At 47.0% G+C, this 24,939-nt stretch overlaps 2 protein-coding genes across 7 annotated transcripts in view; both read left to right on the plus strand.

Moving 5' to 3' along the window:
• Positions 1-13,231, plus strand: part of adam19a (ADAM metallopeptidase domain 19a) — a 102,145-nt gene extending 88,914 nt beyond the window's left edge. Inside the window, exons 16-24 of the mRNA XM_023831406.2 lie at positions 1,774-1,978; positions 2,492-2,569; positions 4,339-4,447; positions 4,623-4,767; positions 7,693-7,789; positions 9,355-9,603; positions 9,971-10,149; positions 11,158-11,175; positions 11,680-13,231. Coding sequence (XP_023687174.1) covers positions 1,774-1,978; positions 2,492-2,569; positions 4,339-4,447; positions 4,623-4,767; positions 7,693-7,789; positions 9,355-9,603; positions 9,971-10,149; positions 11,158-11,175; positions 11,680-11,731 — 1,132 coding nt within the window. The 3' untranslated portion in view covers positions 11,732-13,231. The remainder of the gene's footprint in view (positions 1-1,773; positions 1,979-2,491; positions 2,570-4,338; positions 4,448-4,622; positions 4,768-7,692; positions 7,790-9,354; positions 9,604-9,970; positions 10,150-11,157; positions 11,176-11,679) is intronic.
• A 155-nt stretch (positions 13,232-13,386) lies between these two features.
• Positions 13,387-24,833, plus strand: fam113 (family with sequence similarity 113). 6 transcript variants are annotated; one of them, XM_023831411.2, is made up of 10 exons: positions 13,387-15,015; positions 16,473-16,563; positions 16,807-16,886; positions 17,045-17,277; positions 20,101-20,251; positions 21,047-21,293; positions 21,663-21,740; positions 22,061-22,177; positions 23,143-23,277; positions 24,289-24,833. In XM_023831411.2, the coding sequence occupies exons 2-10, from the start codon at positions 16,491-16,493 to the stop codon at positions 24,417-24,419; spliced, it is 1,245 nt and encodes a 414-aa protein (XP_023687179.1). In that variant the 5' UTR covers positions 13,387-15,015; positions 16,473-16,490; the 3' UTR covers positions 24,420-24,833. The 6 variants fall into 6 exon arrangements, with proteins under 6 accessions (XP_023687179.1, XP_023687178.1, XP_023687176.1 ...); XM_023831410.2 differs by lacking the exon at positions 13,387-15,015 and adding an exon at positions 15,040-15,584; XM_023831408.2 differs by lacking the exon at positions 13,387-15,015 and adding an exon at positions 15,040-15,507.
• Positions 24,834-24,939: the final 106 nt, after the last annotated feature.

Below are 24,939 nucleotides of genomic sequence, written 5' to 3' on the forward strand. Positions count from 1 at the left end.
ACTACGTGAAATGTGAGGAGAGGTAAAGGAGGGGCAGGGCAACTACGTGAAATGTAGGAAGAGGTAAAGGAGGGGCAGGGCAACTACGTGAAATGTGAGAAGAGGTAAAGGAGGGGCAGGGCAACTACGTGAAATGTAGGAAGAGGTAAAGGAGGGGCAGGGCAACTACGTGAAATGTAGGAAGAGGTAAAGGAGGGGCAGGGCAACTACGTGAAATGTGAGGAGAGGTAAAGGAGGGGCAGGGCAACTACGTGAAATGTAGGAAGAGGTAAAGGAGGGGCAGGGCAACTACGTGAAATGTAGGAAGAGGTAAAGGAGGGGCAGGGCAACTACATGAAATGTAGGAAGAGGTAAAGGAGGGGCAGGGCAACTACGTGAAATGTGAGGAGAGGTAAAGGAGGGGCAGGGCAACTACGTGAAATGTAGGAAGAGGTAAAGGAGGGGCAGGGCAACTACGTGAAATGTGAGAAGAGGTAAAGGAGGGGCAGGGCAACTACGTGAAATGTAGGAAGAGGTAAAGGAGGGGCAGGGCAACTACGTGAAATGTAGGAAGAGGTAAAGGAGGGGCAGGGCAACTACGTGAAATGTGAGGAGAGGTAAAGGAGGGGCAGGGCAACTACGTGAAATGTGAGGAGAGGTAAAGGAGGGGCAGGGCAACTACGTGAAATGTAGGAAGAGGTAAAGGAGGGGCAGGGCAACTACGTGAAATGTAGGAAGAGGTAAAGGAGGGGCAGGGCAACTACATGAAATGTAGGAAGAGGTAAAGGAGGGGCAGGGCAACTACGTGAAATGTGAGGAGAGGTAAAGGAGGGGCAGGGCAACTACGTGAAATGTAGGAAGAGGTAAAGGAGGGGCAGGGCAACTACGTGAAATGTGAGAAGAGGTAAAGGAGGGGCAGGGCAACTACGTGAAATGTAGGAAGAGGTAAAGGAGGGGCAGGGCAACTACGTGAAATGTAGGAAGAGGTAAAGGAGGGGCAGGGCAACTACGTGAAATGTGAGGAGAGGTAAAGGAGGGGCAGGGCAACTACGTGAAATGTAGGAAGAGGTAAAGGAGGGGCAGGGCAACTACGTGAAATGTAGGAAGAGGTAAAGGAGGGGCAGGGCAACTACGTGAAATGTAGGAAGAGGTAAAGGAGGGGCAGGGCAACTACGTGAAATGTAGGAAGAGGTAAAGGAGGGGCAGGGCAACTACGTGAAATGTAGGAAGAGGTAAAGGAGGGGCAGGGCAACTACGTGAAATGTAGGAAGAGGTAAAGGAGGGGCAGGGCAACTACGTGAAATGTGAGGAGAGGCAAAGGAGGGGCAGGACAACTACGTGAAATGTGAGAAGAGGTAAAGAGGAGAGCTGCCCCGCCCCCACTCCCCCACATCACTAGCCTGTTTGATTACAGCTCCCAGAGGAGCCCTGACACCACTTGGAAGATCACCTCCCTATAATGTATGGATTTGTTGCCATGGCACTGTGCTGAGGTGAAAAGAGAATTCCGGAAAGAATTCTGTTCGCGTAAAATCTCATGCTTCGCCGGGCAGGCTTATGGCTTACAGGAGATATTTGTCATAGTTTGGAGGTGCAATATTGGTTGTAAAAATATCACAACATCGATCGAGTGGTAGTCTTACCTTTCCAGTCCTAAATGATGTCGTTCCTTTACCATGGGTTTAAAATAGGGAGGAATGTATTAATGTCTTTTCGGAGTAGGACTGCGGCTAAGTTTGGCTCCAACCCCAGCTGACCAAACAATGATCTGATCTATGCATTTCCCCGCAAAAGTGACGCCAAGTGCGGCAAGATCCAGTGCCACAGTGCCGCCAAGAAGCCCAAAGGAACTAACGCCGTGCCCATCGACACCACCATCCGCACCGACGGCATAGAGGTCAAATGCAGGGGGACCTTTGTGTACAGCACCCAGGATGGCCAGGGGGACCTGCCTGACCCAGGGCTCGTCATGACGGGCACCAAATGTGGAGAGGGCAAGGCACGCACATTTGCATGTTCTTTTGTCCTCTTTTATGTCACTGCAGCATGTCACATAGACAGGGGACACTTTGAATGTGTCACCTGAATCCATTGCAGGGCACATGTTCACACACAGGATGTCTGTGTGCCGTTTCATGTTTTTGGATTGTAGGAGTGGAAAATGTGCGTTAAAAGGGATTGTAAATGGCTTACAAAGTACTTTTAGGCAGGCACATGCTGGGGGGGGTGCTGAGGATGCCTGAACATCTGCCACTTTTGATCAAAAACACCTCCCTTTTGAGGTATGGCGCCCATTTCCGATATCTGATGATCACGGATAATTCACCAGGTGGGACCTCCCCTCTATTGCCAAAATTCATCAAGTGGGTTGAGCACCTGCCCCTTGAATAGTCTGTAGACAGACGGACCCATGTTACCCAGAATGCAATGTAGTCTCCCTGTTGCTAGCAAGCTGGTGAGTGTGTGCAGTATGTGAACACTCACCCCTCCTCTCACACCCTTTGTGTTTCAGGTGTGCCGTGACCGCCGTTGCCAAAATGCATCCTTCGTCGAGCTGGAGGCCTGCATCGCGCGCTGCCACAGCCGTGGGGTAAGCAGCCAAGACACTAGGGGGCAGTAGATCTGCATTTCAAGTCTGAGGAAGTCATTTAGCTAGTGAGCTACTGAGATCTGTTCTGTTCGCATGCTAATCTGGAAATATCAAAACGTTTGAAACTTAACTGGCTCATTTTAACGTTACTTTGTTATTAATTTGTACTTTTTTGTCAACATGATACAAATTTCATTTGTATGTAAATGATAAAGATTCTTAAAAACGCTTCGCTCATGTGCTGATTAATGGGTCAGCCTTAGATCTGCAGTCAACCTATGAGTTTTTTTTAGGGGGAAATGAAATTCCAGCTTAAATTCCAACTGTATCACAAGCATGCAGACCTCATAAATAAAGAGGGTTGTGTTTGCCCTCGGTCGCTAAAGATGATCTCATTGACTCGATTATGGCGTGCCATTCATACTGCTTATCAAGCCTGCCTTTCGTGTTTGAGGAGACAGGGAGGATCGAAGCCACATCACAGGCCTGTGTTTGTCTCTCAGCGGGGAAAATCCCTGAGCGAGCCCCCCCCGCCCCGTCTGCATTCCTGGGTCTCTCTTTAGACAGACGTGATTTCACACTCATAAATCCCTAAAATGCCCCTCCAGGTTGCTCATGTCCCCGTGCCGAGTTTCACATATTAACACGGACAGGCTCTCCCATTGGCTGAACCTCCGCGACTCTTCTAAGCCCCCTCGAAGTGCTCCTGAGCCCCTGCACCCACCCTGCCGCTTACGCCGTGTCCCCAAATCCGCCCCCCTTAATCGTCCTGAACGTCTTCATATGTTTACTTGCTTTATTTACCCGCATTCAAAGGGCAGCGAGTCGGCATGGATATTAGGAGGCTTATTTCGTCACTTTCCCTGTCTGTTTGTTTTTTCTTTCGCTGTTGCTGTTTTCGTTTTTCATTCCCTATATTTTATTTATTTATTTGCATTTTATTTGATTCCTGTTAAGCTGCGAGCACAGCTAGCATAGGCAGGTGAATACAGTCTTGTCTCTGAAAGCAACTATGATTTGTAATACTCCTGGGGAGGAGGCTCTCAGCTCAACCCCCCCCCCCCAGTCAAAGCCTTGATGAATAAACCCCCCCCCAGCTTAAAATGTGAACGAGTACACAAAAGTCTACGGATACAGGACTATGGACACAGAGCTACAGACACAGAGCTACGGATACAGGACTACGGACACAGAGTTACAGACACAGAGCTACGGACACAGAGCTACGGACACAGAGCTACGGACACAGGACTACGGATACAGAGCTACGGACACAGAGCTACGGACACAGAGCTACGGACACAGAGTTACGGACACAGAGCTACGGACACAGAGCTACGGACACAGAGCTACGGACACAGAGCTACGGACACAGAGTTACGGACACAGAGTTATGGACACAGAGCTACGGACACAGAGTTACGGACACAGAGCTACAGACACAGCACAGCAGCAGCTGCTGATCTTGTTACAGTGTATGGCAGTGCTTCATTTTCATGCTTTGACGGCATTTGGGTCCACACTGTTCTAAGAGAGCGCCCCCTAATTAGCAGAAAAGGCCATAAGCTGCTTAATAGCATATTATAAACATATTCCAGATTACTGCCAGTTGTTTTGAATTTTTAGCACCTTAAAGGAAATTTTGCATGATTTTAAGCAGTAAGTAAAACTAAATATTATGCCATTGGTTCCTTGTCTGAATACCGGCCTCTTGTATTTCGACTGCTCCTCTTTTTAGTCTTTGTTTTATGTTATTCTTCATATTACAGGTGTGCAATAGCAACAGGAACTGCCACTGTAACCGTGGGTGGGCCCCCCCGCTCTGCGAGAAGCCGGGTCTGGGGGGCAGCGTGGACAGCGGCCCGGTCCAGTACGACAGTGAGTCTGCGGACCCTTCACGGGGAAACGCCCCTTTAACCTTTAAGAACAGAGCAGGCAATCCGCAGCACGGCCGGTTGTCATGTCAACATCCCGTATCCTCCTGATTGGTCGAGCTGCTCTGAGGTGGACTGTAGCTATTTTGCACCTGAATGCTTCTCTGCGCTGCTCTCAGGTCAGCTGGGCTTGGTGGTGGGGCTGCTCTTCGCATTCCTGGTGCTACTACCCAGTGTCCTCATCCTCTTCTGCTGCTGTAAGGTCAAGACCTCGCCCTACCACAAGTGGATGTCGCAGAGGGAGAAAAATCTCAAAGAGTGTCGGTATGTGGAGCGCCCTCTTCTGGAGTGTCCAGTATTAGCGGTGGGGGGGGGGGGGGGTGTCAATTAATCTGAGAAACACCGTCAAAGACCAGAAGACCAAGTGCTCAAGTCTTGCTGGCTTTGAGCTCTTGGGATGTTTGAGAGTTTGACACCTTGATACATAAAAAGATTATTTCATCATTTTGAAGGGCAAATGTTTTGGAACTCTGCTTTGTTATGAACAATTTATCACAGGGAGCGTGTGGCGGATTGGCAGGCTGCCACACGCCCAGGCCCAGCTCTCGCTCTCCATGTGTTTGCATAGTGTCCCTCCGGGTGCTCGGTCTTTCTCCCCCCGTCCAAACCGCTTACAGTGCATTGTCAGGGTACGTGGCTTTCCCTGTGCCTCACGTTATAGGGTGAGGATATCGACAGCCCTGAATTCAGCACCGGTGTTTACCACCACTCAAACCACACATTCATGTGGGGCCCCCAAGGTTTAGGCGCCACCTGTTGGCCACAAACAGGCACTACACTAATGAAGGTAGGGGGCCCAGAAGCAGGAAAGCTGCCCCCGACTGGATAAGCGGGAGATGAGATGTTTAACATGCAGGCACTGCTTCAGCTGCATTCATCCTCATCATCAATGTAAAATGTATTATGAATTTTAATTGCTGGTTGTAGTAATTTTTTTCTCTCTGTTGATTGGAATGTTTAACATGCAGTCGTCACATCCTTCTCATTTTATCCTCCCTTTGGTCGGCTGAACCTGCAGAAAATTCAGAATGGGATGGCGATCAGGGACCGAATACAGACAAGGGGCTGACTGAGCTACACAGTATTTATCATATGCTTCCGCTTGGAAAATTAAATAATCCATATCTTCTTTTTATTATTTTGATGTGGGTAGCACCAGGCGTGGCCACGCCCCCCTCCTGTCACCCCCCTGATCCGCCCTCGCCTCTGACTCGTCTCACTGACGGGACTCGAACATGCACACATGCTGTCGACTATTAGCTTCTGTGTTCATTGGTGTTTGTAGTGCTTAACAGTCTGAGGAACAAAGCCCAAGAATGATAACTAGTTCACAGAAAATTTAAAAGTTTATTTTCTTATTTCTTAATTAGCTTTACAAATCACAAAGATGCATCCATCCATCCATCCATCTTCTAACTGCTTATCTGAGTCAGGGTAATCATCCATCCATCCGTCTGTCCATCCATGCATGTTCTAACTGCTTATCTGAGTCAGGGTAATCATCCATCCATCCGTCTGTCCATCCATGCATGTTCTAACTGCTTATCTGAGTCAGGGTAATCATCCATCCATCTGTCCATCCATGCATGTTCTAACTGCTTATCTGGGTCAGGGTAATCATCCATCCATCCACCCATCCATCTGTCCATCCATCCATGCATGTTCTAACTGCTTATCTGGGTCAGGGTAATCATCCATCCATCCACCCATCCATCTGTCCATCCATCCATGCATGTTCTAACTGCTTATCTGGGTCAGGGTAATCATCCATCCATCCATCCGTCTATCCATCCATGCATGTTCTAACTCCTTATCTGGGTCAGGGTAATCATCCATCCATCCATCTATCCATCCATCCATGCATGCATGTTCTAACTGCTTATCTGGGTCTGGTGTAATCATCCATCCATCCATGCATGTTCTAACTGCTTATCTGGGTCAGGGTAATCATCCATCCATCCATCTATCCATGCATGTTCTAACTGCTTATCTGGGTCTGGTGTAATCATCCATCCATCCATCTATGCATGTTCTAACTGCTTATCTGGGTCAGGGTAATCATCCATCCATCCATCCATGCATGTTCTAACTGCTTATCTGGGTCACGGTAATCATCCATCCATCCATGCATGCATGTTCTAACTGCTTATCTGGGTCAGGGTAATCATCCATCCATCCATCCATGCATGTTCTAACTGCTTATCTGGGTCAGGGTAATCATCCATCCATCCATCTATCCATGCATGTTCTAACTGCTTATCTGGGTCAGGGTAATCATCCATCCATCCATCTATCCATCCATCCATGCATGCATGTTCTAACTGCTTATCTGGGTCTGGTGTAATCATCCATCCATCCATCCATGCATGTTCTAACTGCTTATCTGGGTCAGGGTAATCATCCATCTATCCATCCATCCATCCATGCATGTTCTAACTGCTTATCTGGGTCACGGTAATCATCCATCCATCCGTCTATCCATCCATGCATGTTCTAACTGCTTATCTGGGTCACGGTAATCATCCATCCATCCATCTATCCATCCATCCATGCATGTTCTAACTGCTTATCCGGGTCAGGGTAATAGGAAGGAGGAGGGGGGGTGCACCCAGGACCGGATGTCTGTCTAGTGTAGTGACATGTATCCACACATGCCAATTTAGAGATGCCAGTTAGGCTTAGTCTTTGGTCTGTGGAGGGAAACCGGAGTACCCAGAGGAAACCCACCTGACACAGAGTGGAGGCGGGATCTTAATGCCCAGTGCCACCGTGTCACCCAATGGTGGTGCTCGCCTTGGTCATTATGTCATTATGATAAACACACAATGGTGGTGCTCGCCTTGGTCATTATGTCATTATGATAAATCTGTGGCTGGAAGGGCACAGTGTGTGAGCTCTTTTTCTGGCACTGTGGCAGTGGGACACTGCTTTGATGAAGTGCTCAGCGCTGACTTAATACGCCACGTGATTATGCTCTCGGAGCGTGAGCGGCGGAGAGCGATTTGGCCCGCACTTCTGTCTGCCTGTCATCTAGCTTTTCATGACGGGAAGCCATCAACAGGACACCGGTTCCCCAGGATACTCAGACGGGAATCCAGAGTGGGATTTCAAGGCCACGCCCTTCAGAAACCGACTCGAGTGATGGAAAGCGGCTCTAGAGTTTCAGTTTCTCGTCTCTCGGTCTCGCAGGAAGGACGCGGCCGAGCAGAAGGTGAGGAACGGCCACCTGAACCCAGCCTTCCACCTGAAGCTTGTGGGGTCTTCAGGCAAGAACAACACCAAGAAGGTGAGCGCCGGACCGCCATCTCTGGTACCGGCATGGGATGGATGCAGAGACCTTATTCTGCAATCAGAGTGAATTTCTGTAAATACAAGCACTACAGGAGTCAAACCAAAGCGAAGAGATGATGAAAACATAAACATCAGTAGATCCTGTGAAGAAGCAGGAGTGCAAACCAGCGTCTGTTTGTCTTTATAGCTGTTTTTTTTTTTTTACTTTTTAGTTTAGTTGAAACTAGTCCAATCTAGCACTTTTCTAAAGGGTTTTAAAGCACAGCCCCTTCTTGGGACTCAAACCAAAGACCTTCAGGATATAAACCCCATGGACTTACCTACGCTTTCTGCACCATTGGCCATATCAACATCCTGAGATGTCTAAGAAAAAAAGTGCTTCTCTGCTTCTCAGTCACATGGTATAACTGACTTTTTTTCTTTTTGTCGCGTACCATTATATTCACTCCTACTCTGGCAGGCTGAGGACATTGTTTTTTGTCCCTCAGATAAACACTTAGGAGCTTATGATACAGAACAGTCATTAAACAAGCCCCCTTCCTTCCTTTGTATATTTTGCCCATGGATCCCTTTTCACAACCTCCTTATTAATTCCTGTGTTTTTTCCCCTCACACAAAGATTCCGGGCTGATGTCTTGTCAGTTCCGCTATTGGCTAATTTAAAATCAGTTGTTCCGAATCAGTAGAAGGAGATAAGAAGGACAGGGAAGGCAGTCACATCAACCGTGCTGCCACCCACGGCCGGAAGTGATTAAGTCGCATTGAAACGGCCAGCCAGGTGAAATCGCATTTCGAGTTTTTTTTAATTTTTTTTATTAGTTTACATTTGGGCCGAAACATAAATTACTTGCAGAAGTAATTTACATTTTAACTCGGTGTCAAGAGATAGAAAAGAAGATAATGGAAGCCTCAAAAAGATCCCTATGCTTATTCATCATAAATTTTCAATCTTTTTTCTTCCTGATCAGCACAGTACAGATAAAAGCTGTTGTGAGATTTTAGGGCGAAGTACAGATGTTTAGTTGGGTCTGCAGAGAGACTCTCCTGTCTCTGAGGAGACCCGTGTGTCTCTTTGAGGCATGCTCTCTGAAGACCACTGGATGAGCATGGCTGGTCTAGTTAATGAAAACTTCAGCAAGATGGACTATGTCGAGTCCTGTTCTCTTTTTTACCCTCTGAAGTACATTTGGGAAACATTCATTGCAGGAAATATGAGCTGTGCGTGTTTCCAGCGCTACAGCAGAAATGACTTAAAGTGGTGAAGACTGTATTTTTCTGAGAGTGCAGCTGAAAGGGGGACTTACTATGCAAGCCAGCAGGCTGAGAAAGTGCTTCTGACCGGAAACACATCATACATCCGTACAAGACAGAAAAAAGGCAGTAAGCTTTTATACTCCCCGTTTTATGTGATATAAAACATAAACATCCATCCATTCTCTGCCTGCTTCTTCTGTTCAGGAACATGGATCGATCTATCATCCAACCATCCATCCATCTAATGTTATTGTCAAACACTCTCTCCTTCTCATTCCCCATGTACCACCCCCCCCCCCCCCACAGCTCCCCCACACCAGCAAAGAGGTCCTTCCACTCAGGCCACCCCCTGTTCCCAACGGCAACCAGCCCATCAACATCGTCCGCCCTCTACGCCCTGCGCCGTCCCCACGGGTCCAGCGGGAGCCCCAGAGTCCCCGCCCCGCCATCCCAGTGGCCAAGCCCCCAGCTGCTCCCGCCAGATCTCCAGAGGTCGCGCAGAAGCTAAGCCCGCCCCGGAAGCCCCTCCCAGTGATCCCATCTCGCGCCCCATTGGTGAGCAACTCTGCACTTCCTGTCTGCAGTCCGCGGGCCGGGGTTCAGGACTTTCAGAGGCGTTTTGTTAGCAAACAGCCTTTTCAGGGATTAAAGGGAAGATTAAATTCCTGTCAGTCTCTGTTTAGTTTGCTTTTATATGCATTTAGTTCTTAAATAATTAAAAATACTGCTATAGAATGCCTTTGAGTTTTAAATCTGGATCAATGGGTATTCCGCTAGTCATTACAGCACAGTAACATGTTGGCCATCATCATCAGCATTTCTCTGTGGTGCTATAAGTGTCAAAATAAGCCAGCTCGGTGTAAAGATGGCTGCTCTGGCAGTCTGTTACGCTGACGCGATGGCTGGGTCCCGTCCCTCGCAGTTGGTGTCGGGGTTGCGGCCCATTCCATCGCCGTCGCCGCCCCAGAGGCCGCTGCCGCTCAACCCCAGCCGAGGAGTGTGCCCCAAGCCTTCGGGCGAGTTGCTGGTGATGATGCCCCCAACCGTGGGGACCAAACAGGTGGGCACGGTGTCAGCCATGCCCCCCTTCAAGGCGCTCAGGTGAGTCTGCAGGCCGCGGACATCTTCAGGTGGAACTCCACCCAGATTGGGCAACTTCTTAACAACTGCTCTGGGTGTTAGGCCTCGGTGCCTTCGAACAGAAGGTCACCAGTTTGAGTCCCACTCTTTGTAGAATAGTCAAATAAATACCTGTCACACCCTTGAGCGCCCTATGCTCAGTCCCCAAGCGTCTCAACCGTGTGTACACTTCAAAGGGGAATATGTTGCAATATTATAATAATGACACTTTATCGATCCCCTACCCAATCTTGCTCTCCATGACACACATATAAGTGACAGCGAGCTTGGCAGTGAAGGGATACTGCACCCATTGAGCTGGGGGGTTAAGGGCCGTGGTCATATGACTATTCTGCCAAGGCTGGCCTCGAACCAGTGACCTTCCCATCACAGACACAGAGGCTTAGCCTGCAGAGCCACACGCTGTGAAAATAAGCATTCTAATATACTTATGCAAATGGAAAATAACAAGCATCGTCTCATCTGCTATTGGCACCATACAGGGAACATCAGGTATCACTCACAGCCTATAGAAGCCAAAGCAGCATTTTAACCAATTAAAGTTTCGACTTCAAAGTGCTACGGTTGATAGAATGTGGGATATTTTCCTGAATGATGGTACAAATTATGTAAAGTTATTATAGAACAAATGCATTTTCTAAGCTGATGCACAGTGCCTGTAAAATGACCGAAACGCAAAACGACATTAATGTAATGTTTGTTAATCAGCCACATTCTGTATTAGGTGACAGTTGTCACGAAATAGTAATCCTTATCACTCAAAGGATTTTTATATTGAATTGAAGGAAAAATGTGTTCAATTTATTTTTTAATTGCGATAAACAGGTGCAAGCACTTTACAGCACTTAATTCAGCAGTTACATAACATGAAAGTGTCAAAATAGATTTGTAATGCATTTACACACATGCCTTATAGAAACATTTTATTTCTTTCTTTCATTGCATTTTGTCTTCTTGTCTGTGTTTCAGACCCGTTCCCCCGTTTAAGTAAGTACCTGATTTTCTGTGTTTTCTTTAATAAGAGACTTGCTCCAAAGCTGCCCCAAGATCAAGGATTAAGTAAAAGAAAAGATCAGAAAGGCATACGCACGTCTTGATTTATGTGCAAAGGAAACCGCCAACCTTAAGCTAGCCAGGGCTGCCTAATTGTCATCCGATAAACTTCAGAGTGTCACAAGCACCAAACTCCACAGCATGGAGCTCAAATCTCTGGCTTTCCTGCTCTCCAGAAATCAATTTGCGGGACCTGTTTCCCCTTGACATGGAACAGCGTCAAAAAACCAAAAACGTCCTTGATGTTGTGCGATCTTAACAATGTTTACAAAGCCTGGCCTTTGGTGGTCAGAGCAGAAAGTGGGTAGCCCTCCGGTCTGTGCCGAGACAAGCCCCATGTAGCCTGCAATGCCAGGAGAGAGACCCAGGAGAGTCGGAAAGTCTGCAGATAACAAGGTCATTGCAGTCATCGCCCTCTGTCTGATTCTCCTTTACCAGGCCTGCTCCCGGTGTGAAGCCAAGTGTACCCTCATCCCCCTTCCGGAAATGACCCGTGGAAGACAGCACAACCAGATGGACTGCAGTCAGCCTATTTGCACTATAAAGCCCATATAGGGCCAGCGCCAGGGGGCAGTGTGGGACAGTGGTTTTTACATGGCAAGGCACGCCGAAGGACTAAATGCGTCCCCTCCTAGGTGTCTCGTGGCGATGAAGGAGCCCAATTTGCGAAACGACGCGGTTCTGCAAGGAGGAAATTGCAGACTGAGATACAGGCGGATGGACTGGGATTTCATTGGCGCCGGTCACGTTTATATCTGATTTCCCGACTAATCCAAGCGCCACATACATTTCTTTAGCATCATCTTGTCTGTTTTATAACGTATATGTAAGGTGCCAAAGAGTTGGGTCTTGTTTGTTCTGTTTACTCATAATGTTGCTGTACAATGTTTTTATGGTTCATTACGGCTTCAGTGCTTAATTTACGTTTTATCCTGACGAAACTCATCCACGCAGAGAACGTTTAGTGTCGCAAGCGATACTTCTGGGATAATTCATTGTCTTTTTACTTTTTAACGCCTTTGTCATTCGATGTTTACCGAATTGTTCTCCGTTACTTTAAGCGGACTAGAAAAATGCCTTGCGTCCATCAGAAGATGTGTATGTAGGCGATCTTGAGTCTGATCGATCAAGCTAGTGCACGGTATTAACAGCTTATGCTGGGAATAATCACGTCAAATAATCCTTTACTATTAATATTGATTAGGCTGGCAGGCAGCATCGTTTGAGTATCTCTACCTCAGTGCACAAGCTTCCGGCCTAGACCTTCTGCTGTAACGAAAGGTGCCGTCTACACGTAGTGTCGGGGTTGAGGTCTTGGCTGATTTCCCTCGCATCTTCAATTGCCACCGTTGTTTATTTTCCCATAACGTGATTTTTTTTGTCCTAAGACTAATTACAGCCAAGAATGAAATGTCTGCTCTTCAGAGAGGTGTCTGGCATAATAATAATAATAATAATAATAATAATAATAATAATAATAATAATAATAATAGTAATAATAATAATAGGCCTAATAGTTACATGACAAGAATCCGTTGGAAATTTGACTTGTTCATATTCTTCGTTGAGGTTACGGGAAAATAGCTCCAAATATATCCTTTATATACGATGGCAGAGATTTGAGACCTGCGTTCTCTATGCCCCCCACCCAAACTGTCTCCATGTGCTAACCGTCCATCGACCGACATCCAACGACGTCCAAATCGTTTACTCTGGATCCTCATGCAAGGCATTCTTCTACGCTGCGTCGCTCATTTTACCGAACTCATAGGCTGCCACATTATGTTGTTAAAGTCAGGAATTATTTCGCTGTTCCCACCGAGATGAAGAAACCTCTTGCAGCTGGAAGGCGAAGGAGCTCTCAGATTGGCAAGATCTTTCCCGATGTGTCGTATTTTAACCAGCCAGAGAGGCGTTCTCCAAAGACGCTGAAAACACTGGTACGAGTAATAAATAATGGACAAAGAAATAAACTTTCACTTAAAAACGCCTCGGAATATTCAGATGTTATAACTACTTGTGTGATGAGAAAAACATTTAAAGCAAGTTTTGCTCCGTAAGAGTCCATCGATCCATCCATTGTTAATCCAGTGCTAAGACACACAAATGCCTGAATGGGGCGCGAATAATGCAAGACAATAATGACCTCTAATGGACATCGGTTGTAATTAAGATGTGATTAATATTTCCCTGACCCTGAAAATCATAAAGGATGTGCCCTTCTAGAGGCGTTTCTGATGCCCCTGCTTTCAGGGCAGAATTGGACACTTACACCTGACATTTTTACTGTTTATGAATGTTCAATGTCAAAAGTATGATACTGGGAGAATAGACTCGTCGTCTCTGAATACATTAATTTTTAAGCGAATTTTTCATTAACCCCGATACAATACCAAGTAACAAATTAGACTATCATTGCAAGGTCCTTGGGGAGAGCTGTCTAACAGTACTTACTACCTGCCAGCATTATAGAGTCACACTGCCTGATACGTAAGTGTTCAAATACGCGCAAGTGACTTCAATCCTGCTGGTGGGCGTCTGCTCCGTAATGGGTTTTCGCCTGTTGTAAATGGGGTATTTGCACCCAGCGCACTTATCTTGCGGTGGGGGAGGGGGGGGGTAATATGCTGGGAGCGTCCAGGCCGCAGTGAGCGCATCACGCTGCGGTGAGGGATGGACTCAGGGTGCAAATTTATCACTCCGGACATATTCTGGTCCATTACCACAGCGCCAAAAATAAAAATACTCCGAGGCGAAATGTCACACTGACTGGGCACTGTCACTAAGAAGGGAGCCGGAGCCGGTTATTAATGCTTTCGCGTTAATTTCCAGCTTTCCACTGTCCCGCTCGGTGACGTAACGCTTCTCCTGCGCTGCCCGCGTGGGCCGCGGCCAAGCAGAGACGCGCTTCGGACGGCCGCAGATCCCCCACTGCGGCCGAACTGGGCTGAACTGGGGCCGATCGGACTGTGAAGCACCGTGGCATCTCCTGCTTCCTCCACCTTAAGTGCTACAATTACGTTTGACGAGCGCAGGTGATTAAATCACATGCCGTGCGTGAGTCGCGCTTTAGGCAGAAAGATTTGCGGTTCTCTGTGAGTTTGTATTGATTTCTGAATAGCACTGGCAGCTTGACTGTTGTACAACACTGACATAAAAAAAAACCTGAAAAATCATCGTTTTTGTGTATGTGATGTATGGCTCTTGACACCGGACATTACAAGGGTAGCAAAATTTTATGGAATATATTGTATTTTTCTTCCAGCATAAATAATATAATTTGTAGTATTACACAGTTGATTGCGCTTCTGTTCAAAATTAGCGAAAACTGTAGCTATAAGAAACACAGGATAAACTTACCAAACAAGGAAGCTTTAAAACAAAATAAAAAGCTTCCACAGGGGAAAAAAAACATACGGAATACTGATAAGCTTTTTTTCTTAAGGAAATTTAATATTTCAGACATGCGGCGGTGGGGTTTGTAATGAAAACCGGATGCCTGTTATTTTCACCAACGCATTATTATGATTATGTGCAGTTTTGTTCATTTGTTTGGCTAAGTACCGACCTCACAGAAATATTTGCTTTAATCATAGTCATTAAAGGAAAGGTAGGCCAGGCAGCTGAAATATGCAGGCCCCTTTTAAAACTGCAGAGCAGAACGGAAGAGAGCAGCGGCCTTATGCAATCCTAAATTAACACAACCGAATAGTATTACTGCATTTAATTAATTTCACCGTCAATGGTGAGCGGATTTAACACAACCAAGTCCAGGTGAGTCCTGTTTGCAGGGAGTTAAAAAGGAAAATTTTCACAAAAACATGGACTTAAAGACAGATATCCTATACTGCATACAATGCAAATTAAGACGATACATACTAACCATACTCTGCATGTAACATATCTTACGTCTGACATATATTACAGACAACCCACCTATGGCGTATTGACTTCAGATAAGAGTCAACTGGGAGGGGCTAGCTGGCTCAGCTTGGGGAGTATTACGGTAATACCCTGTACTACGATATTTATGGTATTTTGGGTATAGCGCGGTATTTTCGTTCGAAAATACACCAATCATCAACTTTCATCGAGAAATATTGGAATAGCGTTGCGTTTCAAAATACCATCGAAATACCAAATACAGCTGTATAATGTCCAGATAAGACGGTTTTAAAAGTATACATACCGCCCAAGTTTAGTGGTGGTTCAACGATGGGTGCTGAGGTGCCTGCGGTAAAATTTGACCAAGAACAGAGGGTGAAGGTAAAATTTGTTGATGGGTTGAACAGAATTGTGGGGCAAAATTTGTTGGTGTCAAGGAGCTACTATCAATTCCCAAGGTGAATTTTCCGTTTTTCAGTGGTTCGGGGAAACTCATTAATATTCAGGAGAAGCGCTACCTCATTGGCATAGTTCACCGGCCAATCAAGTAGCTTTTCTTTTGAATATTAATGAGTTTCCCCGAATAACCCTGAAAAAACAGGTAGCACATGTTGACTGGAGCACGTTCACCGGCCAATCTTCTCTCATGAATGTAAATGAGATTTTTCAAATCAACCTGTAAAACAAAATTCGCTCCCGGGACGATCGCGGTGCTTCCTAGAAGGTGGGACGCCTAGAATTACGCTCAGCAAACCACAATGAATGATAGTAGAAACTAGCTATTGTGGCAGAAACTATTTATAGATCCGTATGCAGTATTTAATGCAGCATAAAATATTTGGGCAGGGAACGCGCTTACCTGAATCTACACACACACTAACTAATCTGGGGCCTGGGGCACAATTGCTTTTCTGCGTGTTGATCACTAATCAGACACTTGATTGAAAGTGTCTTGTGGAGATTGGTATAATTTTCAAGCAAACCGAAAAAGCAGTAGGCTGTGCATTTGGGGGAGAAACACCCCGGGGAGACAAGGGAAGCCGCTTTCACAAGCAATATATTTGACTTTATTTTAAAGCCCTTTAAAATATAGTGTTTTCACAAAAGGTATGTGGAGGTTAGGGTTGAGTATAAGGAAATACGACGGATTTCCTAACAAGAGTGATTACATTTTCAGAATGATATACGAATATATCGGATGAGAAAAAAAACTAATGGAGTCAAATGAAGTAGCTAACATGCGATCTAGACCATAAAATTAGGTAGCTGTCCTTTCAGTCGTGCATACAGGCATGATAATTATGCTAAGGCCGTGTACGGTGTCCGCCTTTACATGCCCTCTGCAGTAACCCCGCCTGGACGCCATGAAGTGGGTAACCCAGAGCCAGGCCAGTCGGCTTCTGCATAACAAGTTTGTTGTGGTGCTTGGGGACTCCAGTAAGTATGATGGCTGTGGATGGATGTCTCTGAGGGGGAAATATCAGTTTAAATCGGAGGGCGTCTCGGGTGCAGATGCGGCGCATTTTTGATGGAGCACGGAACTTGCTTTTTGCATATCACACTGTATTAGCAATAGCGGGCAAGGGAGCCTCGTCGCCCACTTGCAGATGGTGATCAGATCTGATGCTGACTAGCTGACCTACGGTCTTTCTTTCCCATTCCCCACTCCCTGATTTCCAGTCCAGCGCTCCGTTTACAAGGACCTGGTCCTGCTTTTGCAGAGGGATGCCTTCTTATCCCAGTCTCAGCTCAGGAATAAGGTGAAGGAGAATAAAACAAAAACACGTCCTGTCATCAAAAGCTTTATGCGGAGAAATCGGCTAAATGAATTAACGATGGGCTGATCAGTCGTCTTGCAGTTTCTGGTCACCTCTGTCCCTCCTTAACTCTTCCATGTCTTCCCTTGCTGGTCTCCCAGGGGGAGATGAGTTTTGAACAGGATGCCCTGGTGGAGGGTGGTCAGCTGGACACGATGCACAATGGCACAGGGTACCGGGAGGTGCGACAGTACCGCTCGGACCACCACCTGCTGCGTTTTTACTTCATCACGCGCATTTACTCCTGTTACATGGAGAGCATCCTGGCCGACTTGGACAGCCGCCTCAAACCGGACGTACTCATACTCAACTCCTGCTTGTGGGATGTGTCCAGGTAACACTTCCAGTTAAATGTGGGTCAAAGACGATCCGTACATCCATGTATAATATGATGTTACCATTTAGCAGGTGTAAGTATCAGACCTGGCTTTTGGGAGTCAGGCTGAATCACCACCCAACTATTAAGGGTTTGGCTCAAAGTTATGGGTGTCAGTAGGGCTGGTCTAGGGGGCTCTAGCCCCCACCAAATTAATGTACACTAATTAGTTTTAAAAGTGTGTTCTCATTAATTTTCATTAAAATCAGAACAACCACCCCCCCCCCCCCCAAAAAGGTTTAATCTCCCCCTTTTTGGAAATCTCTAGTGACGCTTCTGCTGAAAGCCTGTGATTAAGAAATGTTATTATAATTAATTTATGATCGGATAAGATTCTTCGGATTTTCCGAGTGCTTGCAGTTTCTTGGTGTTCCTTGAGTATAATTTGCCAGCGGTGACCAGGTTTGAGAGCGAATGGGAACATTTGTTACATCACACCGATGGGCAGTTTTTCCAGGTTTGAGAGCGAATGGGAACATTTGTTACATCACACCGATGGGCAGTTTTTCCAGGTTTGAGAGCGAATGGGAACATTTGTTACATCACACCGATGGGCAGTTTTTCCAGGTTTGAGAGCGAATGGGAACATTTGTTACATCACACCGATGGGCAGTTTTTCCAGGTTTGAGAGCGAATGGGAACATTTGTTACATCACACTGATGGGCAGTTTTTCGTCATGGTTGCTGTTAGCTATTTGGCCCTTTATGCTTTATACGATTAAGTCCATGTTTATACGAGAACCTCCTGTAATTTGTCAATGTACAGTATTGTACAAAAGTCTTAGGCAAAAAATGTTTAGATGATTTGCATTGTTTGGGTAAAATCTATAATATGTCTATCAAAGTGTGTCAGCTTGTCCATTTCTAAGCCTCACAATGTACACCCATGTTTTTTTTGACTTGACCACTACCTCACCTTGTTTAGCTAATCAACACCTCATTGAGTTAAACATATTAAGTTTGTTTATTAATTGAGCTGGTGGAGAAAGTTAACTAAGACCCCTAAGGTAGAACTTTGAGAATCAAAGAGGTGTTCATCTAGCCGTCCAGCAAGATATCAGTGACTTTTGGAGAACAGAAGAAATTCTTGTTAGTTTTTAATGTTAATTTGCCTATGTTGTAATGTTAAATTAGTTTTTTTTCTTCTGAGTAAATATACCAACCAGATAAATATCTTTAAAGATTTTGCATGGTATTGTAAATGTATCTGAAGAAATCCAGGTTTGCTAAGGCTACACACACAGCCTGTGCTGTGAACGGATGCTGCAGTTGCACTGCGTTGGACGTAGTTTCGCGGTTTGTTAATGCCAATGCAAGTCTGAGCATGAAAACCAGCCGTTCTTGGAATATTGCCGACGTGCCCTGTGTGCCAGTCTTTATGCTGGGTTCGGCGTGTGCCAGACATACTTGAGCGCTGGGTTCTGTTCTCCATTTAATAAAAAGTCTGCTTGTTCAGTTCCAGTATCTGATCCACTAGCATCAGTTTAGATTATGGATTTATCTTGTCGTCTGTATTAATAAAACATTATGTTTTTTAAGCAAATCTTTTTTATTCCCCGTTTATTACGAAAGGGATCTGTCTTAGTAGAGCTTTGGATATTAAATGCATCTGCATTTATAGCCTTCAGCGCCTTGGATTTGGACGACGGTGTTGGCTTTATTTGCTTGCCGAGTGGGGTTAATGAGAGTTTGATCCTCTGTTGAGCTTTCCCGACCGGAATGCCTGTGTTTCTAAACGGGAATGAGTGCTTCTCCGGCCAGCTGAACACTAAGGTTCATTTAAGATCAGCTCGCCACATCTCAGATGGAAACGTTTTAACAGACGGGCGTTTCGAACACTGCTGATCTGGCTCTGCCTCTGGCTCCCCAATAACTGGGTCTCTGACCGTGGCAGCGACTTCTCCATACCTGTGGAATTTATGTGTAGTGATGAGACAACACTGCTGGGAGTGATTCTATAGCAGACCACACTGCTGGGAGTGATTCTATAGCAGACCACACTGCTGGGAGTGATTCTATAGCAGACCACACTGCTGGGAGTGATTCTATAGCAGACCACACTGCTGGGAGTGATTCTATAGCAGACCACACTGCTGGGAGTGATTCTGTAGCATGGCTATTCAATTCAGGCCCTCTTCCAAATCCAGGGCTTGTTTTCAGTTCTCCCAGGTAGTTAGTTTAATAATTACTGATTCTGATTGGTCAGAGGCTTCACACCTGACTGACAGGTGAAGGAAGGCTGGAAAATCAGCAGGGCTCGGCCCTTGGGGACTGTGAGTTGACTAGCCCTGTTCTGTAGTGTCCAGCTGAGGACTGGAGGGGGATTTAAATGTACGGTTTTGGACATGCAGGGCTGATCGCTGGGGTGATGCACTAATACAGTTCCGATGCACGAGGCCCCTTTGTGAATCGGGGTAACTGACCAGTTGGCCGCGTGGTTGCGTGCAGTGCTGCTGTTGGGAGGTGACAGGGGTGGGTTTGTTGTTTCTAGGGGCCTCTAAAAAAGTTTTCCTCCCTGCCCCCCTCAAATATTTTAAAACCTTAAATAAATAGCTAATAAGTGGAGTCAGAGCTCTGTTAGCTAGTTGGTTAGCAGAACATGCTTCTTATTATTAAATATTTAGTGTAGTGACTGTTTGTGGCCAACAGGGGGCGAACCTTGGAGTGGTGGTAAATACCACTGCTGGGTGATGCCTGTGTGATTGGTCCTTGTCGTGTTACCGTGGCTCCTGAGAGCGGCACTCCAACAGGGAGATTTCACGTCTAACCATCTTACGGCAGGTATAGCCGGAACTGGGCCCCGGATTACCGGGAGAACCTCCAGAAGCTGTTTTCACACTTGAAGAGGATCCTTCACCCGGAATGTCTTGTGCTCTGGAACATGACTATGCCTCTGGGGAAGAAGATCGTCGGGGGTTTCCTTGTGCCGGAGGTGGGCGTGAGCCAGAGCCGTGTGCTTCTAAACAGAAGAGCATTAGGATGAGTGTCAGATAAGATGGAACTTCATTGATTGCTGTGGGGGGAAATTTCTTTGTCTGATATCGTGGAAAGAAATACAACACAAGACAGAAATACAATAATGCAAGTAAAGAAACAATAAATACAGCTCTGGAAAAAATTGACCACTCCATTTTTTTTAAGAATCTGCATTACTAAATCCTGATTTAATCCTGGTTCTGCCGGCAGAAGGCTACATGGCAGACTGCTTCCAGGCTTGAAGTTTCTAAGACAGCAGGACAGAAGGATAAGGTGAAACAGGAGACCCTGGGAACGACCAGAAACCAGATAGGCGGAGGGTGGAAACGTCTTTCTAATGGCAGAGATGACCGTCAACTTATCCAACAATTTCTCATGAATCAGAGCATGACATCAAGTGACTTTCAAAGGAATGGAAAATGTTAAGTTTCTGTGAAGTGCACGGCTAGGACAGTTTGTATCAGGCTCTTAGAAGCAGGACTGAAGTCCACTAAAGCAAGGAAGCAGCCCTTCATTAATGAGAAGCATAAGAACCAGACTGCTGTTTGCAACACCCATAAACTGAGAAATGAAACAAAAAATTGTGTTGTGGTCTCAATTTTTTTCCAGAGCTGTATATAAAAGAAAATTGGCAATAAGAGGACAATATACCACTTTGGTAAACATAGGGCAAAATGGTGGTTGGAAAATGGCATATGTGTATTCAGTGACATATATACATCTACATGTAAAAATCATGCCCCACCCACAGATCCAGGACATGGCGTCGATGCTGCGCCATGACGTCATCGAAGCCAACTTCTTCAGCGCCACTCTGGCGGATGCCCACGGCCTGGATGTGCTGGACCTGCACTTCCACTTCCGCTTCCTGCTGCAGCACCGTGTCCGGGACGGCGTGCACTGGAACGCCCTCGCCCACCGGCGCATCAGCAGCCTGCTGCTGGAGCATGCGGCACAGGCCTGGGGCGTGGAACTGCACCAGCCAGGCCAAGGCAAGGGTGAGCACTGCGACCTGTAGGGGGCGACCTGTAGGGGGCGAGCGTGATTATGGCTGGGTGCAGACGTTTGACCCTCATAGTCTAGTTTGTTTGACTAGTATCTTGAAGAGGGGAGTTAGGGCACAGTTCATTTGCACTTGGGCACAGTCTCTAACAGCACCTGAGCACAGAACACAGACATAACATCAGTGATGCAACTGGGCCAAGTGTGAGTACGCCCTGAGTGCGCAGGCCAAGTGTGAGTATGCCCTTAGTGTGCAATCTGTCTAAACATTTCCCTGAACTTGGTATGACAGAAGATAAAAGCCTTTAAACGCCACCTGCCCCTTTTGGCTGGTTAAACGGAGACCCCCCCCCATCTCCCCCCAGAGCCCGGTGAGACCGCCGGACAGCAGCTGACCATCACTGTACTGGATACGCCCCGTCTCACATCTCTGAAGGACCCAGGTACCTGTCCTCTGTGAATCCAGTTTGCTTTAATCGCCGCCCCCCCGGAGTCCTGCAGGCTTTATAGAACGTGCTGTCATCTGTACCGGAATTACATTCTAATGCAGTGCATCTTACTCACCTGTCAGCGCAGTCACTCCATTAAACGTGGCGCTCAGCGAGCCGCGGGGAAGCCAGTCTCACGCCCCCAGACCATGCGCCCTTAGCTGCTGACCTTGTGGCTGTTTTTCTCTGTGTATATCATGTTTATATCATGGCATCTCAAGTGCGATGGCTGATTGATGGAGATGAAGGCTTGATCAGGCCCTCCACCCCCCCAGGGTCCCAAAGTGTCTCCCGGGATGTAAAGCGCCGTGTAAGAGCCCCAGCTTCCAGCAGCAGCCAGCACACTCACGGTCCGCCTCGGCATTCTGGATATCAGCCACATCCTTATAGAGGTATAGAGCTGTAACTCCGCCCACTCTCTCTTCTGTGGACACGCCCACTGCCAGAACATGCATCGGGAACCTATTATTCCTGTTTTCTACATAGTTTTTTTTATTGGGTTCATTAGAATTAAAATCACGTAGAAAGTGGTGACCTAACATGTTTATCGTTCATCATACCTGAGTTTGGTGAGCCTGTGTGTTACACGTAGGTGTTTCGGAGAATTGTTTTAACATGTTTGAATTGAATGATGGACCTTCGAGGAAATCCTCAGAGCTGTATCCTTCAGATTGTCCCCTTTGTTCTCTTATAGGATGAAAATGCTAGTAGTTTTCTGTTTATTGCACCCGTGAGTGTGAGTGTGTGTGTCTGCCTGTCGCTGTCTAGGTCGCTGTGTAAATCCACCACTCCGATTCCTACAGAGACCCCCCCCCCAACCCCAGTCCTGCCATTTCCGAGGAAAAACCCTGCTAGATTTCTGCCAAAAATGTTAAGCTACCCCCCCCCCCAATCAGAAGTAGGCTTATACCAGTCATGGCTGCAGTGAAAGTGAGGCTACAGAGAGAGCGGGAGTCAGGATTAGCCAATGGGGGCTAGTTTTTAGTTACAAGATAAGATGCTCAGCCTGAGGGTTTTTTTTTAGCTGTGCTTTGCTATATAACCTCTGACAAAGTCTTTGCTAAGTGAAACCGAAGGAAATACTGCGAGGCTCTTAAAGCTGAACGCGCAGCACTGCGTCTGACGTTCCTGGCAGGGAGTCTGAACCCCGGCCTGAACTCAGACACTGAAGAGCAGCGTTTTGGATCCGACGCTTAGCATTTTATCCACCTAGTGGGTGCACTTATCTATAATTACTCACATGTTCGTTGGCTGAGAACAAAACGTGCCGGGTGTAGGCAGTACCCCATCCCCACCACTAGGGGGCTGGGCTCTGCGTCATCATGTAGCTGATCAGTCTGCCCCCTCTGTCCCCTAGGCTGGTCGCCGTGGCAGCAGCCCAGCTTCATGCACGGCCACAATCGCTATGGCGGCCAAAGCCAGTTCTTCCAGCAGCATGCGCCCCCCTTCTTTTCAGGCTATGCTGGTCCCTGGAACCCGTACCCTCATGCAGGTGAGCTTTCCTACTGGGGCGTCTGTTCTACGATCGGGCCTCCCGGTTCTCGACCGCCATGATTCCTCCTCCCTCTGTTGCTGATGGATTCCATTTAGCGTGCGGAGAGTTCTGATGGTACATCTGTATTCCAGATCAGCTTGTAGCCTAAGGGTACAACAGCAGATCCTGGCCGAAGCCTCTGAGTGCTGGAGGGCAGTATGGGGAATTAGTCGCTAAAGCTTGTCCTCAGAAGACCATTAAAATCTCACTCAGGGATGAATGTCCCAGACATCTGTCACCTTTTCTGCAGCCCCTGGGACGTCGCATTTTTTTGGTGTTTAGTCGAACTTGGGCGTCCTGAGAACTTGCCCGAATGAATTCTTTACCTGTCTGAGCCAAACAGCTGCCTTCCCTGCCCTTTCGTCCTTGACCTTTATACGGACAGGTCGTCTCACAAATGCCCATTTTTAATTGCAAGTGTGGAGCTTCTGATTAACTTCCTAGGAAGATATTTGAGGTGTGACCCCCCCCCCCTCCTCCCCTGAATGGCACATTAATATTCCTGCTGGAGACTGACAGCAGCCTCTCCCTGTCCCCAGTCAGCAAGTCACACAAATGCCTGAAACATGACGGTGAGCTAAGAGCACAGTGTGGCAAACGGGGGACGCTGTGGCTTCGTAATTCGCTCCCTGTTTACCCTACTGTCCTTAACCAGGGGACAAGCAGCATGCAGGGGCGTTTTCCATCTTTCAAACCGCCTATTTGTGAGGGGCCCCAGAGTTTTGGGGACCCTCTGTTGGCCACAAGCAGTCACTACACTGAGGGACCCCAAAGTGACTCTTTGAACCCCAGAAACCACCCCTGAAAGCAGCATCCATGTTTTTTTAAATTACAGCATGGCTGAGAGCGATATCTAAGTCGCTGTTTTAATTCTAAAGGCATTAGCGTGCTAGCATGGCTTGTTCTTAGAGACGCTCATTGGGTGTGAAATGGCTGCCTCCGTGCCCACAGTCTCATCTCCTCCCCCAGGCCTCCCACCCCCCAGGCCGGCCCCTCGAATCGGGCCGGAGGATGGGTATGTGATGAGGAGGCAGCGCCAGGCCAGGACTCCGATCTCCCCGTACGCTCGTCGCAAGGCCCGCTCTGGCAACAGATCCTGAACGTTCGTTGACGCTGCCATTTCCACCGAGTGACGTCCGGCTATGCAGCACCATGACTAAGCTACACTCCTATGATCTAATGACCATACATGGATAACATCCCCGTTACAATAACTCAATCCTAACAGTGTTCTGTTCTTCTCTCTCTCGTTCCTTTGTGCCTCTATGTTTTTAGGACACAAACTGATCTCCCCCACCCCCAGGTTGTTACACCCCTTTTGCAAACACTACTTGAATCTTTGATCATTTATTTACTCAGGCACACTGAAAATGCCTTTTTTTTTAACTCCTGTCTCTGTACTGTGCTTTATGCTTCTTTTTTTTTAACACTAAATGGTTCTTAAATGTGGTGGTTTTGTTGAGCCGGAGAACCCGTATTAATGTTGTACAAATAAAGTAAAGGGAATTCTTCAAGCTGTCATTTGTCCGACATCTTGGGTTCTGTCGAGCCACCATGAGTGGCGAGCAGGCAGAGAACGTTAAGGTGCACTGAGGGGGCGAGTCGGGCTTAGTGCCAGCG

This window comes from Paramormyrops kingsleyae, chromosome 12, assembly GCF_048594095.1.
Source record: "Paramormyrops kingsleyae isolate MSU_618 chromosome 12, PKINGS_0.4, whole genome shotgun sequence".
NCBI lineage: Eukaryota > Metazoa > Chordata > Actinopteri > Osteoglossiformes > Mormyridae > Paramormyrops > Paramormyrops kingsleyae.

Bases quoted from the DNA above. Each gene is read 5' to 3' on its own strand.
- fam113 (XM_023831411.2), top strand. From the start codon at position 16,491: ATGAAGTGGGTAACCCAGAGCCAGGCCAGTCGGCTTCTGCATAACAAG. The intron at 20,252-21,046 runs GTGGGCGTGAGC...CCCCACCCACAG, and splicing joins GGGGTTTCCTTGTGCCGGAG to ATCCAGGACATGGCGTCGAT. The intron at 23,278-24,288 runs GTGAGCTTTCCT...CTCCTCCCCCAG, and splicing joins GAACCCGTACCCTCATGCAG to GCCTCCCACCCCCCAGGCCG.